The 17,652-nt window shown below is 43.3% G+C and overlaps 1 protein-coding gene across 2 annotated transcripts in view; it reads left to right on the top strand.

The window, feature by feature from the left end:
- The window catches only part of LOC141782958 (protein jagged-2-like), a 66,461-nt gene that overhangs the window by 34,819 nt on the left and 13,990 nt on the right, over positions 1-17,652 (top strand). The window contains exons 6-19 of one of the 2 annotated variants that reach the window (XM_074659799.1): positions 5,793-5,923; positions 6,453-6,572; positions 6,688-6,801; positions 6,976-7,089; positions 8,705-8,821; positions 9,839-9,885; positions 10,393-10,560; positions 10,651-10,801; positions 10,906-11,070; positions 12,755-12,868; positions 14,001-14,114; positions 14,886-14,999; positions 15,133-15,249; positions 17,005-17,032. In XM_074659799.1, the coding sequence (XP_074515900.1) occupies positions 5,793-5,923; positions 6,453-6,572; positions 6,688-6,801; positions 6,976-7,089; positions 8,705-8,821; positions 9,839-9,885; positions 10,393-10,560; positions 10,651-10,801; positions 10,906-11,070; positions 12,755-12,868; positions 14,001-14,114; positions 14,886-14,999; positions 15,133-15,249; positions 17,005-17,032 (1,614 nt within the window). The remainder of the gene's footprint in view (positions 1-5,792; positions 5,924-6,452; positions 6,573-6,687; positions 6,802-6,975; positions 7,090-8,704; positions 8,822-9,838; positions 9,886-10,392; positions 10,561-10,650; positions 10,802-10,905; positions 11,071-12,754; positions 12,869-14,000; positions 14,115-14,885; positions 15,000-15,132; positions 15,250-17,004; positions 17,033-17,652) is intronic. The other variant, XM_074659800.1, reaches the window with a different exon arrangement.

Genomic DNA, 17,652 nt, shown 5'->3' with positions numbered 1-17,652 from the left:
TGAACAGGAGAGAGGCGGCGGCAGCAGAGAGAAATTTAGATTTGATTACATGTGGAACTGAGCTGTACATTTAGACACAGTGGAGCACGAGAGCTTTAAAAAGACACACACACACACACACACACAGTGGCAAGTATGTGGAAACGGTAGGAGAGGGCGGGGGAGATGACGGAGGGGGGAGGGAGGTGAGGGATTTATACGGAGGCAGGTTTGATTTAGTTAAGATCTTGTAAAAAAAAAACATTTTTCAGTGGAAATGGCCAGAGGATCTGAGGAGAGAGGAACACCCTGGAATGTGCCTCAACATGTGATTTGGAGCTTCATCGCAATCAGTGGCACACACACACACACACACACACACACACACACACACTGCTGAGAAACAGGAAGACAAACATCCATCCAACCAGAAGATGGATACAGAGAGAATAAAAGCTTTTATTCTTGTAGATTTATACCGGGGCTGTCAAAGATAACTCCAAACGTATGCTAAATTTTGGCGAGGAAAAACTGTCACAACCATTTTCAAAGGGGTCCCTTGACCTCTGACCTCCAGATCAGTGAATGTAAATGGGTTCTATGGGTACCCACGAGTCTCCCCTTTACAGACATGCCCACTTTATGATAATCACATGCATTTTGGGGCAAGTCATAGTCAAGTCAGTACACTGACAAACTGACAGCTGTTGTTGCCTGTTGGGCTGCAGTTTGCCATGTTATGATTTGAGCATATTGTTTTATGCTAAATGCAGTACCTAAAAATGAGCATCAGTGCCTTGAAACAACAAAAACTAAGGCAACATTTGCACTAGAATCGAGGGAAATTAAGCTTTAAGAAACTACTTGAAACAAGCTGCTTTGTCAGTGGAAACAGGTGCAGTGGAGTATTTTTCTCAATTTCTAAATAATAAAATAGGGCTGCAGCTAATGATTATTGTTATTACTGATTAAACTAATGTCAAAAATTATGTGAAACATGTCCATCAAAAGTAGGGCTGCTATTTTAATCCATTGACAGCTCTAATACATACATATAAATACATATATACAGAAGTTAATGAACAAATAAATGTGAAAATATTTATAATTATTCTTTTATACTTTGTTATTTGTCTTTATATTTCTTTTACACATTTATTTTCTTATTCTTTTACAGATTTATTCTCTTTTTATGGCACTGCTATGACTCCATAATACATGGGGGTAAAATTATAATAATATAAATATAAAGATTATTCTGTTTGTGGCGTCGGATGTGAATCTGAAAGCTCCAGAAACAGATAGAAAGTTGAGATTATTTTTTCAAACATCTCGGCTCGTTTCTAACTAAATATGAGGAAGTGTCAGAGCTGATAGGAATGATGACAATAAGACATATCCTTTAGGTAAACAATACAATCAAACTGTTACTAAACACATGAGAGTGAGTGTGATGTCAGAGGAAGAGAGAAACAGACACTGAAGGGTTAAAGACAGAGAAAAGAAAAAGCAGCCTGGCAGAAGAAAACTAAAAATGTGTGTTTGGTATCTTGTTTCTTACACACAGCGCATTCACAACCTACGCTCCCTCATGTGACACTACTAAACATGTAGCTAGGCAACAGCGGGCTACACACACACACACACGCACACGCACACGCACACACACACACACACACAAACACACACACACACACACACACACACACACACACACCTCAACCCCGGCCCACCGTCCCGTCCTCTGGGTGTGGTCTGTCTGAGGGGGCAGCAGCAGCAGGGGTTTGTGGGCAGGCGGGGGGTATTTTAGTCTCTCCGGCTGGCCCCCTCGCGGCCCCTTCCATTGATGGGACGGCAGCAGCAGCAGCAGCCCGGCGACGGGGCTTGTGGGTAATGCCACCCTTGGCCCTGTGGCTGGCCCCGAAACCATTTCCCCTGCTCTCTCCCACACTGCAGCCAGACAGACTGTCCACGCTGCCACCGCTGCCGCACGGCTGACAGTGTGCAGGGCACCGCCGCCGACCGCAGTGCCGGACAGTAGTAGTAAACAACGCACGGCTCTGTCACACACACACACACACACACACACACACACATAGCTGGGCTTCACTCACAGATTAAAGTTGTTGCGGTCGTGCATGCAGTTAAAGGTTTCAGCTTACAAATTGTGCATGAAACAAAAGTTGTTGTGCACGCTTCAACGTCACCAGATCTGAGTCCTGGCTGCAGGTTTATTATATAAATACACATATAGAGGTGTTTAAATACAGAAATATAAATAGCATTGGATCAAGATCATTGGAGATATGTTCTTTAGATGAACAGACACGGAGCTGGTAGGAGAAGGGTTTGGTCGGCATCCATTTTGAAGTGTTTGTGAGCCACAGTGGAGGGACGGTGGTGGTGGTGGTGTTGGTGGTGGTGTTGGTGGTGGAGGAAGGGGTGGGGGAGTTGTTCCCTAAAATAGCCCCCGACGGAGAAATGACAGGACAGGTGGGGCAAGGTTACCACTGGCCTTGGAATAACAGAGTGCTGCCATAAACCAACAGATTAGCTAACCCTCCGCCGGCCTCCCCCTTCGAGACGACGAACCCTCGTTCCACAAACCCGCCGCCGCTCATTCCAAGTTTGACCTCCACGGAGAGGAGACACGCAACACACGACACGGCTGCAGATAAAAAAACAGCTTCTTAGCAGGTCACTTTTGTCTGTAATCGAGTGGTTGACGTCTTATTTTCTAAACAGTGCTGAGACAACAGCTTGCTCTGGTTTCAGCTTCTCCAATGTGACCAGTTTTTACTATTATTGGCTAAAATAAGCAAATCTTGGTACTTCTGATTAGGGCTGATAAGTAATTGAAATTATATTGATTAAAGTCACAGGAGGTGCAATATTTGTTTAAGGTGAATTGTGTGTAAAAATACCATTTTAAATTAAATATTGTGTTGCTGCAGACGTCCTGGCCTTCACATCATATTCTACTGACTTAAGAAAACATCTTTGCTTGGTATAGATCCCCTCAATCACACTTCTGTTGTGTAAACTGCTCAGAAACCCCCTTATTGTTCAATTCCTCTGAATGCTCTAGGTCTCTAGTTTGATCCATCCATCCTCTGAATGCTCTAGGTCTCTAGTTTGATCCATCCATCCTCTGAATGCTCTAGGTCTCTAGTCTGATCCATCCATCCTCTGAGTGCTCTAGGTCTCTAGTTTGATCCATCCATCCTCTGAATGCTCTAGGTCTCTAGTTTGATCCATCCATCCTCTGAATGCTCTAGGTCTCTAGTTTGATCCATCCATCCTCTGAATGCTCTAGGTCTCTAGTCTGATCCATCCATCCTCTGAATGCTCTAGGTCTCTAGTCTGATCCATCCATCCTCTGAATGCTCTAGGTCTCTAGTCTGATCCATCCATCCTCTGAATGCTCTAGGTCTCTAGTCTGATCCATCCATCCTCTGAATGCTCTAGGTCTCTAGTCTGATCCATCCATCCTCTGAATGCTCTAGGTCTCTAGTCTGATCCATCCATCCTCTGAATGCTCTAGGTCTCTAGTCTGATCCATCCATCCTCTGAATGCTCTAGGTCTCTAGTTTGATCCATCCATCCTCTGAATACTCTAGGTCTCTAGTCTGATCCATCCATCCTCTGAATGCTCTAGGTCTCTAGTCTGATCCATCCATCCTCTGAATGCTCTAGGTCTCTAGTTTGTGGCTGTAAAGTTTCATGAGGCTGTGATTATCCTAGAGGTCACCACAGGTCATTTTATACAGTGAGGTCAAGTTTCAAATGAAATGAAATGGCTTCTATGGAGACTAACATCATCACACATGAATATAGTTGGGCTCATTGGATAAACAAGAGTCTCAGCTTTACAGCTTAACATTTATGTGATTCAAGACTGTTTAGGGACCCCAGTATGCAGAAATATTCAAGCACATCATTTTAGAATAGGTGAAGATAACTTGATGATCATAAAGTGGGCATGTCTGTGAAGGGGAGACTCGTGGGTACCCATAGAACCGATTTACATTCACATATCTTGAGGTCAGAGGTCAAGGGGACCCCTTTGAAGATGGCCATGCCAGATTTTCCAGTTTGGAGCATTATTTAGCCTCCTTAGTGACAAGCTAGTGAGACATGGTTGGTACTCTAGTTTTATTATTGATCCCACTACAACCACCAAAAGAGCTATTAATGCGTTAAAGAAATTAGTGGCTTTAAAAATAATTTGCGTTAACGCGTTATTAGCGCGTTAACTTTGACAGCCCTATTATTTTTACTTACAGCAACACTCAAACATGAATGTTTGCATGTGTTGTAAGCTGTATGATGGGACACTCACACACTGAGGAATGTCCTGTGGCGCCGTGCGTCCTAAGATTAGCTGCAGTAAACGCCTCATTCACCTTCATGAAGACGTTCTGTCCGGCTAATTACTGCTGTGACATTCAGCTGCCGCTCAATCAGCTCTCCTGCTGTTTCCTCTTCTCTTTCTACTCAACATGTGTCCTGCATGAAGAACTATTCCTCTTTTTTTACACACCAGTTGGTTAAATTACTTCCCTGCAGCATTCTCCGTGTTTACCAGGGGACGTTTAGCTGGCCCGCTGCCCGACGCCGAGCGCTCCTCTGTGTCTTCACACATTGTAAAAGTATTAACTTACTCGTTTGTTATCACTTCGTAGCTATCACTGTTTTCCATGGCCAACCCTCCCCTGCGTTATGAAGTGCATCTGTGAGCCTGATATTCCCTCAGGCTGGAGCTGTAAATAAGAACACATTGTCAGTGTGCTTGTGAAATAACAGGCACTTGTTTTACTGAAAAATCGACTCAGCCACTGTTGCACCCGCTGAACTCTGTTCTCTGTGGACTGATTTATTAATATCAAGTATTTCACTGATATGGAACATTAGAAAATATTTCATCGTCCTGTTGTTCACCGTTGTGCTCTACCGACACACGAGACTGAACTTGATTGACAGGCATCGTGTTGATGAACGTTAGCAACATTAGCAGCTAAAATATCACTATATATTAGTGCAGTAATGTTGGCTGACCAAACGAAGGTCCCTCCATGAAGCGATGTTGATTCTCGTGTTAGCTTTTCCCGCTTCAGCCTCCCGACCGCGGTCAGAAGGCCGTAGTTTTGGCCTCCTGGGTCGGAGTCGATAACATTAGTCGCTCCGGAGTTAACCCACGCCGTCACTCCACTCAGCAGCAAACAAGACACGGGAAACCTCTGTTGATCTGGAGGAGCTGCAGCATTTATTTCTGCACAAACTGCAACTTCCACTGTTGTGGTGGTGGCTGGTCGTTTGTTGGCGTTAGCGGACTTTATTTGTAACCGAACGTTAGCTATGGTTGCACACTGTTAGCCCTGTAAGCGGAGCTGAAAGTAAAGGCACTCGCGAGCGCGCATAATCTCCCATCCGTTGGGGTTTTCCCTGAAAAAAGGTCCCGCATTCTTCACATTAAAAGTAGTCTACAGGCTGATAGAGGAAACCCAGAGAGTCACAGAAGGTTTAAAGGTTAACATGTTTTAGTAAAATGTACTTGTTAAAAAGTGAAGAAGAAAAATAAAGTTTAGTTTTGATGTTATGGGGAAAATACTCCCTTCTATCTGTAGTTTGGGGTTTCAGATCTCTTCAAGAAGGAAAGTAAGAAAGGAAGGTGGGAAGAAAGAGGGAAGTAATAAAAGAAAGAAGAAGTACACTACAGTACCAGTATTCCCCCCAGGTGTACACACAGTATATGTATCACTGTTAAACTGTTAAGCTATATAACTAACCGTCCTCTCCGCCGTGTGTTGTAGGTGTAACTACGGCTGGCAGGCTCCGCTCTGTGACGAGTGCTTGCCGTATCCCGGCTGTGTTCACGGTACCTGCAATGAGCCCTGGCAGTGCACCTGTGAGAAGAACTGGGGAGGGCTGCTCTGTGACAAAGGTCAGATCATCATCATCATCATCATCATCTCACAATATCTACACATATTATCCCTCAATCTGTTGGACATCTACAAGTGATGCAGGTCAAAGACTAAAAGGCCTCTTCAGGTCATTTGGATCATTCTAGAAGTTCATTTTGGTGGAAAGGAAACCAGTGGTGTACAGTCAGAAGTCTGAGACACTACAATATGATTTGCAAAACACATAAAGACAGAGTTATTGTGGAGTATTTTTGATTTCCATTATGTGCTCCTGTAAACCTCTGCGTTACGCCACATAAGTGGCATGAGGACACAGTGTGATTGGTCAAGACTCAGCAGACTAAAGTAGAAGTTGTATTTTCTGTAAATATGATCTTACATTGTTGTTTCTTGTAACCTGCAATCAAATGTTTCAAGAAAAACAAATAATGAAGTGGAGCCTGTAACAGCAGGTTGTTGTGTTGAACAGCTCAGAGCTGCAGAACGATGAGACGTAAAAGCCTTTAAATGATATTTAGATTAAATTCAGTGTTGTTCGCCGTGCAGATCTGAACTACTGTGGGACCAACCGGCCCTGTAAGAACGGAGGGACGTGTATGAACACCGAGCCAGACGAGTACAACTGCGCCTGTCCAGACGGCTACTCTGGCAAGAACTGCGAGATCGGTGAGTCTCTAAATCAAATAAACCAGGTCCAAAAATCCGTTTGGGGTAAAGTTCTGAGGAGCTGATGGAAGATTTATGAACATTCCTCCTCTTCTCTGAACTTTCCTCTCTCCAGCGGAGCACGCCTGTGTTTCCAACCCCTGTGCTAACGGAGGGACGTGCCATGAAGTCCCATCAGGCTTTGAGTGTCACTGTCCGGCAGGCTGGTCCGGGCCAACCTGCGCTAAAGGTGAGGCGGGGCAACGAGATCTACCATGTGGTTAACTTTGACAGCCATACTTTAAATGTGCCAGTTTTAGCCCAAAACTATTGGGCAGTATTTAGTATTTTACCACCAGATTTCTTATTCCTGACAATGTGTAGTGTACATCATTTATCAACATCGGTCTGATTTATATTTCAGACACAGATGAATGCGCCTCCAGCCCCTGTGCTCAGGGTGGAACCTGCATGGACATGGAGAACGGCTTCGAGTGCCTCTGCCCTCCACAGTGGACGGGCACGACCTGCCAGATAGGTACGTCACATTAATATATCTCACCAACAAAGATAACAAGGTGCTTTTTAGATTGTGTATAATCTGATTATTGCTAAATATCACGAGGTAATTTTCGAAATTTGATTCGGAACATTTTGGAGGGAAGAAAGTTTAGCATTTTTATATTGTTGCATGCTGGGTGATGTTTTGCTGTGAGAAAGCCGGTGTGTTTCTGTGTGTGTTGCACCAACAGTGAATGCATTGCGTCCCAATCCATTCCAGGAATCCCATTTGCTTGCAGAGTCCCGGTGTATCTGGGTGTTTGTTTATCCTGCCGTGTCGTCTAACCAGTAGTATTACTGCAGGAGGGCCACTAATTTCAAATGAGAGTGTGTGTGTGTTTGTGTATATGCACGCCCAACCGAGACACTTTTCATCTGCAACTCGAGCCAGGTGACTTGAGTAAAGCTAAAAATAACCTCCCGCCTGGCAACTGCTAGCCTTGGGACAAAATATACTCCAGCGGGGGGTTATCTTTGGCTCCAGACTGGGCGTAACGGGGGTTGTATGTACGCTACGGTGAGGCGACGCCCCGACATAGCGGAGCCCTCACCCCCTTCGACCTCAGCCAGGAAACACTTTATAACCTGTAAACATGCGCGGGGGAGCAACCGAAATGCTTCGGTTTGTGTTACGGATTCCGTTATTCTGAGATCGCTTCCCCCTTTCAGGGAGCGGGGTGGTACCTGGGAGAGAGCGGGAACAGGAGGAGGGGTGGTGGTGGTAGTGCGGTGGGGAGGTTGGGGTTTTTGGGAATGGGTTGGGGTGTTTAGTTTCAGCAGCCCAACAGGTGCCGCTTACCTCCTGGGAGTAGTATTAATGCACTGTGTCGGTTTATAGTGAGCGCGGCGGCGTGGCGGGCGCGGCGATGGCTGCCTCTGAAACTGACCACTTGGAATGCCGCAGGTCGGCCTTCAGGGAATGCAATAGAGAGACATTAACCCCCGAGGGAGGGGGTGGGAGGGTGAGGATAGAGAGCTGTGGAAGACATGAAACCCTGTCAGACATGAACTTCACCCTGGAAATGTTCTGGCAATCTAGTGGCAATGTTTGAAAAAAGACCCCGAGTCGTTTACCCATAAAAGTCATGAAAGCAACCTGACTACATGGTAGCAGGTTACACCAGAATAAATAAATATGCATATTAGAGACTTTAAATGTTCCACACTGTAATAAATGTCTCACTTAATCATTTCTATTACACAAAGATTTAATTTGTGCCCACAAAACCAAGCCCTCCTTCAGTCAGCTTGGTTCTCTATTGGCTATCGTTCTTTCCCTCGTGACTGCGTCATCGCCATCTAACATGTTTAATATTTACGATTTGTGTGTACCCGGCATTACTGAAAGAACAAAAGCCAGTTTAGTAACAGGTAGATAAAGATAGCAATGTTACAGAGTAAATGTCTGAAAGGGGTGTGAACAGAAGCTCCCCAAACAAAGGAAACAGTTAGAAGTCAGAGTTGAGAGCAGACCAGCAGTCTTGGTGTGTTGTTGAACATGAAGCTTGGCTTGGTGACGGGGCTTCTGAGCAGGTTCTCGGCTCTCTCATTCATTCTCTCTCTTTCTTTGTCTCTCGTCTCCATTTTTGCAGACGTTAATGAGTGTACAATGGGGAAGCCTTGCCGCAATGCTTACATTTGCAAAAACTTGATTGGTGGATATCACTGTGGATGCTTTCGTGGATGGGTTGGCCAGAACTGTGACTTCAGTTAGTATACATCCAGCTAATTATTAGTCTTCAGCTTCTTTCCACCTACTGTAGCCTACCTGTAGCACCGTTCCACCTACTGTAGCCTACCTGTAGCCTACCTGTAGCCTACCTGTAGCACCGTTAGAGACCCGAGGACAGGCCTCTCAGCTGGCTAGCTTCTGTTCCACCAGCTTCATCTCACTTCTCATTCATTTATCAGTATTTCTGAAAGGCTAAAACATGTTTCTTGGGGTTTTCAGTCCCTATTCTAAGAGAAAATGGGATATACTAGTATATTGGGCAGTAAAATGTGAACATTTCATCAATTTAACCAAGAAAAACTTTCATTATTTTATTAGCATTAGGCTTTGACAGAACACTGATGGACAGTTGTTGCTGGCAATGCTATCTTAATAATCTTATCTGATAGTCTCGAGTAAATACTAGTTTATCTTGTGGGATAAATAACTTGTGCTTTCTTGCTTAAATTGGCAAGTTGTTTAAATTGTACTATCTAGTATAGTAAAATCGTTACTAAGGACCAGCTCCTATGGGGGTTTGATAGCATGCTAATGGCTAAGACCCATGGGATATGTTGTTGTTGAACGTTAGCAAAATAATCTGAGCTTTTCTTGCTTAAAATGGCAGTACAGTATAGTATACAGTATAGTACATTAGACAGGAAACAAACGATTTAAGAAACCCTGTATTAAGTTAAAGATGCTAGTGGAACAGAGGCTAGCTGGCTAAGGAGTCTGGACTCCTGCTCTCCATTCATCCTCCTTTCTCTTGCCTCTCAGATATCAGTTTATACCTGCCCTACCCTGTTCCTAACTCTTCTAAACTATTAGACTAAACGTTTTGACTTCTGCAGTTTGGTTTCGTTGCATGTTCTCACTGCACCTTCTGAACCTGCATCTGACATTTCCCCAGGCATGGATCACTTTGCTTTGCATGTTCAGGCACCGATGCATGTTCCACTTCCCAATTTGTCAAACTGGAACCTCATGTTTCATCTGTTTGTTTCCCTCCCAGATGTGAACAGCTGCCACGGTCAGTGTCAGAACGGAGGGACCTGCAAGGTGAGATTCATAAATGTCAAACGTGGAGTTTTTATAGCTTTCATAAACACCGAGGTCTTTGTTGATTTTTTTTATATGTTTAATGTAACATGACACGGTAAGTGAGGTGGAAAAAGACTCTATCAAAGTCCCTGTCAGAACAGAAAAAGATATGCTCAAGGGGATTATGGTTTTGAAACGTTGGCTGCCAACTTGTACTGCCTGAAAGGTGTTTTTTTCCTTTTCTAATATTGGTAATTAAGATCAAATAAAATAAGGTGCTGTCAGGAGGACTGTAATGAAGTGCAAGTAAATGTTTTGACCAATTAAACCCAGTTATCTGTTTAGCTCAGTGTTGATGTTCTGAAACTCAACTAAGTCCATAAAATATCACACTGAGCTCAACCGGATGTTTGGGGATATGCAGGTGCTTCTCATTTCATCTGAAAAAAAGAGTATAAATTGGAAGTTCTGCCACGTTGATCGTCTGCTTTTGAGTGAAATGTGACAGCAGAGTTTTTGTTCCAGGAGGGGCCCAGAGGTTGTGTTTGCCTGCCGGGATTCATTGGTCGGCACTGCGAGGTTCAGAGAAACCGCTGTGCCAGCAGTCCGTGTAGGAACGGCGGGCGCTGCCACGCCCTGCTGGACGGGTTCATGTGTGAATGTCCGCAGGGCTTCGCTGGTACAACCTGTGAGGTGAGGAGGACTGGATCCAGCTGGTAACATAATAGTTATAAATAATTGTTGGTGAGAACCTACCTCTACCTCCCTGTTTTCTATCTCTAGGTGCAGAATGACCCCTGCAGCCCGAACCCATGCCACAATAAGGCCCAGTGCCACAGCCTGATAGGTGACTTCTACTGCAGCTGCCCCGACGATTACGAGGGCAAAACCTGCTCAGAGCTCAAAGACCACTGCAAGACCAACCAGTGTCAAGGTAACACAGCATCCTGGAGAGTCCTCTTCTCTATGATTTCAAGCTTTAAGTAAGAAACCTTCCAGTGCTGATCATCTCTTTTGTTCCACTTCTGTAACCCCTAGTGATTGACAGTTGCACCGTAGCCGTGGCAACCAACGACACCCAGAAGCGGGTGTGGCACATCTCGTCCAATGTGTGCGGTCCCCACGGCCGCTGCATCAGCCTGCCTGCCGGGAACTTCAGCTGCTCCTGTGAGCCGGGATTCACTGGCACCTACTGCCACGAGAGTGAGTCATTATTAGTTCGACCAACACACACACACACACACACACACACACACACACACACACACACACACACACACACACACACACACGCACACAACACACACACACACACACACACACACATACACACACACACACACACACACACACACAGACTATATTTATCACCGGTTACCAGCACTGGGAACAACATGATTCTTACGGTAATTCAGATCCAGCTTCACTAATCATCACTCTCTTAGTTTAGTAACACAAAAAGGAAATCCGGAGGAAAACATAAACAGGAAAATGCTGCAAAATTCTTTCACATCCAATTTTGGTTTTGCACTCTCACAGGATGCTTTTCAAATTCTCCAACAAACGCACCAATTTTCTCTAATTCTCAAAAGCTGATGGGAACAGGACCAAAAATAGTTTTGTAAGACTTGTGTTTACTTCTGATATATTCACATTTTATACACAAATCTAATGCTTATACTAGGCACGGGACGATATGAGAAAATTCATGTCATGATTATCCTGTCCAAAATTATTTTTACGGTATCCCAATAATTATCAAAATACTTAATTAAAATGGCACTAAAACATACTTGCATCCCTTTACCTTACATTTTGTTAAGAAACAAATATGTTTATTGCATCACAGGTAGGACACACATAAGGGAAAATGTACAGCGAGCCGGTGCGCGTCGGGGTGCAGCATCACCCTGTCAGGGATTCTTTCACAACAATGACCCGCTAGCTGTACATTATCCCGCTTATTACACGGCTACTTACTGAAGAAATCAATATTTTGACACAAAAAACGGTCCGCCAGAGTCCGACATCTGAACTGCGCCCATAGCAACGGTCTGTTATACATAGCAACGGTCTGTTATACAGAAATAACAGACCGCGGAACGCTGTGATTGACCAATCGGAATCGAGTATTCAACACAGCTGTGTAATAAATGTATATAGTGAACATCCCTTTTAATGAAAAACAAACAATCTTAAATAAGATAATCATAAATCTTAAGGTCCCCCTGCATAAATACAGTATAAATAAATATATCTTTCTTACATGATAATGTAAATCAGGCTCTATATTTCACTTCTCTACTACAATAGCAAGCTAGACAGCTTTTTCACCAAGTCACTCGTGATGATATTCACGATTATTCTGATAATGTAATTCACCAAATCAATATATATATATAAAATAAAAGTCCCATCCCTAGCTCATACAGCTGGTGAGCATAATTAGAGTTAATCAGACAGTAAAACCATAACAAAAACCTGAGCTGCAACCATAAATGAAAGAAAATGTAGGAACATACCAACATATGTGTATCCAAGAACAAAAAAAATCAAATAAAGGCAAAAAGCAGGAATATTTGGAATTCTTTGGATTTTATGCTTTTTTTTAAGTGGAAGTGAATCAGTCAACCAAGTTAAGCTGATTTACTAAATGGATTTCCACTCTAATGAATATAACAAACATGACAAATAAAAGCATTTAAAAGAAAAAAACAAGCTTAAATGTGTCATATAATTGTTCATTAGAGTGGAAATCCATTAAGTAAACCAGCTTAACTTGGTTGACTGATTCACTTCCACTTTAAAATTGAATCATGAATCAAAAATGAATCAAATTTAAACGAATATCTTGAGATCTGTAAACATGTCTCCTCTCTGTCTGCAGATATTAACGACTGTGCACCATCCCCCTGTAAGAACGGAGGCACTTGCATCGACGGGATCAACACTTTCCAGTGTTTCTGCCCAGATGGCTGGGAGGGAAGTCTGTGTGATGTCGGTGAGTGTCTCATAGAACTGGTCTTTTTGATGAGCAACAGCACAGATATGCAAATTTGAAGAAAGAGCCTTTTGCTAAGTCATGCTGCCAGTGAGTCACATATCCTGGGAGAATCAGCAGAAGACTGATCAACAGTCTAGACAAAACAATGGAGGATTTGTTTTGGAGATTCAAGGAAGTGGAAAAATAACTTAACTTAATCAGCTGAGTCATTCTAAATCTGTTTTCTACCTGGCGTACTGTTAATTATATTAGTTGGTGTGCACATTTGCAGATGACACTGTTACTTATACTTATGTTTTGAGATGATCTTAACTTTAATATAAGTAATAGTAGCATACAGTTAATTACATTAGTTGGTGTGCACATTTGCAGATGACACTATTACTTATATCTAAACTTTAATATAAGTAATAGTGTCATCTGCAAATGTGCACACCAACCAATGTAATTAACTGTATGCTACTATTACTTATATTAATGTTTAGAGATGATCTATTTGAAAAAAAATCTTGATTTGGTTATTAAAACTATACCAAACAAATATCAATATAGCAATCTTAGACATCTCTTGCAAGTCAAACAATCACATGCAAGGGCGCAATCTTAAAGTTTGTAAGAGTGTGAGTTACTTTTGTGCTTCCAGACTATAGACTAAGTAAGTAAGGTGTAAGTGGATGTAGTCACCGTGACGTCACCCATTTTGAAGCCTCGAGTTTGGCATTTTGCCCATCGCCATCATGGTTTTTGTCCCCATCCTGGTTTCCCCGTCCCCTGTTTTATGGTCTATTTGACTCTAAATGGGACCATAGTTTACTAAATGAACATCATGCTGTATTGAAGAAGACTTGAAACTAGATATTGAGACCATAAACTCATGTTTACAATGTTTACCGAGGTAATAAATCAAGTGAGAAGTAGGCTCATTTTCTCATAGACTTCTATACAATCAGACTTCTCTTAGCAACCAGAGGAGTCGCCCCCTGCTGGCTGTTAGAAAGAATGACAGTTTAAGACACTTCAGCATTGGCTTCATTTTTCAGACCCGGAGGTAGCCGCCTCTTCTGGACATTTGAGGAATGTAGCTTATTAATTAATTATATTAATTACTATTAAATAATTTGACTTCCAGATGTGAATGAGTGCAAAAGGAACCCCTGTCAGAATGGAGGCCAGTGTGTCGACCTGCTTAACGACTACTACTGCAACTGTGTGGACAACTGGAAAGGAAAGACCTGCCACTCACGTAAGTTAATATATGTATGTGTGTGTGTTTGGGATTGTTAAAGCTACTACGAGGAACTTTGATTTTGTGTTGATTTTGGCGGTCCCTGTGGACAAAAGTGGTAGTGTTTCCGAGCACCAGAGTCCCTTTACAAAACCACTCATTTTACTCATTGCAGGGTCTGACAGTCTGCCCCGCTCAGTCCTGGTTCTGCCCGCTGGAGTCTTTCACGGGGAATCTGTCCCGATGACAGGCATATAGAAACCATCTCGCTGATGGTCTTGTTTGCTTATGTAGGTCATATAGAGGCATCAATATCACATTGAGACTGTTTCATTACCAGTTAAAAGTTCCTCACAGTAACTTTAAGGAAAAATAAGGAACTATACATACAGTGTGTGTGTGCAGTTTAAATGGGCATTTCATCCCCTGCTTTGTTATGAGATGAATTTTGATAGTTAATTGCAATAGTTTGTGAAAATTATTATTTAAGTTGTTAAAGTGCAGCAAATAAGTGAGTGAACCTAAAGTCAAGTAGAGCCCGTGAAGCCGAGTAGCGTCTTTGTCCTCAGTTTCCACGTTCTCCAACATGTCAGGTCTTATGTTTTTTAACTACCTCAGCCTCTTACTGAGGCACGATGCCCTCGCTGGTTGCTGTGCAGGCTTGTTCTCCTCTCTGACGGCGTCTCTGAACTGTATCTTGGAGCCAAAGTAATCGTTACCCAATTCTGGCACAGAGTCAAAGAGTTTGAAATTTATTTATTTTTTTTTTTCCATGCTGCCTCGTTTCAGGTGAGAGCCAGTGCGACTCCACTACCTGCAGTAACGGAGGGACGTGTTACGATAACGGAGACTCCTTCCTGTGCAGCTGCCCCTCAGGCTGGGGTGGCAGCACCTGCAACACAGGTCGGCATAATACTGATGTGATATTACGTAGTTATGATCTGTGATCACAGGCCAAAGAAAGCAGCTCTCCCGCTGTGGGCTGGTCAGAATAAAAACATTTTCATGACGGGGAATTGTTGGTTTTGTTTTTCAGCCAAGAACAGCACATGTGACTCGGGTCCGTGTGAGAACGGAGGGACGTGTGTCGGAGGAGGAGACACCTTCACCTGCATCTGCAAGGACGGATGGGAGGGACCCACCTGTGCACAAAGTAAGTCACTGTTAGACGCCATGTTCAAGTCATACAGTAAGGGATGGATGCTAGAGATGGGATCAATATTTACAGCTCAAGAGCATCATCAGACAAGTCAAGATAGTTGCATGATTGTAGAGATGGTTGTGTAAATGCTAAAAATAGACACATAGTTTGTGTCTAGAAGGTAACCAGCAAATTGCGAAATCTGGCAAAAACTCTTACAAGACTTGCTGCCCGACGAGCTATCCTAACCTTAACTATTCAAGATCAATGCCTAACCTCAACCATCTCGCAAAAGTTACCCAACTCATGGGTTACCTTCTAGACACGACCAAAATAAATTTGTGTTTGATCAACTTGAAAGAAGGACTTTGGCTGAGTTTAGCTGCCAAATATCTGGTGCCAAATTAGATGGATCAGCACTTTCCGATAAATCTTAGGTTCCCTTTCATAATTACGACTAATTACGAATAATATTCGTTAATAATTAAAGTAACAATCTCGAAGATCTCTGTTTTGTTCTCTGTGGCGGCGCCTATGGCAATAACCAGTAATTGAAGGTGTGTTTTTTGATCTCACTTCCCAGAGATTGCCGTTTGTGATTTTTCCCAGGAATGTCCCCACAGACATGCCAGTTCGTAATACTACAAATACAAGAGCTTTCATCAGTGGGCCATAGGCTCAATCACCATTTTGTTACCTCATTTGGCGATAGATAGTGACTTAAAGGGAACAGTGTGTAGCATTTAGGGGGCATCTATTGGCAGACATGGAATTTCATTAGTGTAAAACCACCTGAAATTAAGAATCGTTGTGTTTTCGTTACCTTAAAATGAGACGATTATATCTACATAGGGAGCGGGTCTTCTTCATGGAGTCCGCCATGTTCCTACAGTAGCCCAGAACGGACAAACTAAACACTGGCTCGGCCACCGTAGTTTTCTTACACACTTGGCACACGGGAGAAGCTTCAGTTGGTTGCAATCTACAACCTCACCACTAGATGCCGCCAGATCCTACATACTGTATCTTTAAGGCCCAGACACACCAACCCGACATCAAAGAACTAGCGGCGACGAAGGCCGACCTTTAAGCCTCCTCACGTCTCCCTTGTCCTGGTCAAAAAGTTGCACTCGAACACATCGCAAAGACTACTGACAACGGCCTGTTAGCACGTACGTTCAGGTCCTGCGTGAGGAAATAACTCTCCACACCAGCAGGTAGCGTTAGTCTGTATTCATCATTCAAAAAGGGAAACGGAAAGACCGAGGATGGCGGATATACAAGCTGTTGTTATGATACGTACATAAAACGAAGCGGCGTCTGCCGACCATTTTCACGCCACTCTCACTCACCGCTTAGCTTCATTCCAGATGTTCATGTCTCTGTGAAAATATGCGTTTCTCTTCTCGTGTACTGATTCGTTAAAGCTGAACAACAGCCAATCAGAGAGTGATTTCTCTCACTGACGAGCTCGACCGCCGATTCAAATCAAATGAATCGGCTCCGACACGGGCAGACTAGAGCCGATGGTGCAGGACACACTGCAAAAAGTAGTCCGACAGACGCTCACCAACGACCCCAAACTGTCCCGATGGCCGACCGTCAGCTTTGTGTGTCAGGACCTTAAAGTTACTGCTTTTTTGACAACCTCTCATGCACCTGAAACCGTTGATTAAAAGGGGAAATGATCTGACCAGGTTTCACTGTTTTGCAGGAAATGTAAAAGTTGCTGGTTGTCATTGGGTCTTTTTTTTATCTCTCTTGCAGATGTCGACGACTGCAATCCACATCCCTGGTAAGACAGACTTATTTACATTATCATACTGGACATTTTTTAACAGAAATTAAATATTCTCCTGTTTTTGGCAACTAGTGGTTGTGGATTTAATCTTCATGGAGACGTTCAACAAACATTACTGAAGGCTGTCAGCTGCTGTTTTTTGGCTCTCTCTCTGTTTGAGTTGGATTCTTTTTAACTAATGCTACAAACAGCATAAATCCACCTGTAGAAGCGTGTTTAAGGTGTCAAACATCTTTTTATTGATCAGTTGGATGATATCTTCATCTCTATTCTGTACATGCACACACAGTTCATCGCCTGTTTTGGTGTTGAATATGAATAATTCTCCTCTTGTTGTCTGATTGTAAATTAAACTTCACCTCACTTGATCTCTGGGAGTTGATCCCTCCGAGGTGGTCTGAACTGCAGCCCTATATTAAAGCATTTATCATGGCTGGGTGCGGCACCTTTGATCCTCGCCCTCGCTGTTATTAACGTAGAAACATCGGCCCGGTTTGACTTTTGAATCTTTTGTGAGTCACTCTGGATGGATTCCAACAAGCTGAGCTGCATCGTTTCGACCTGAGGATATGAAACAGAGTGTTGGTAGCAGCTACAGCGACTCTCACACTTTG

This window comes from Sebastes fasciatus, chromosome 15, assembly GCF_043250625.1.
Source record: "Sebastes fasciatus isolate fSebFas1 chromosome 15, fSebFas1.pri, whole genome shotgun sequence".
NCBI classification, from domain to species: Eukaryota; Metazoa; Chordata; class Actinopteri; order Perciformes; family Sebastidae; genus Sebastes; species Sebastes fasciatus.
The sequence above is the reverse complement of the archived record's forward strand: the minus strand, read 5'-3'. Positions and strand labels throughout refer to the sequence as shown.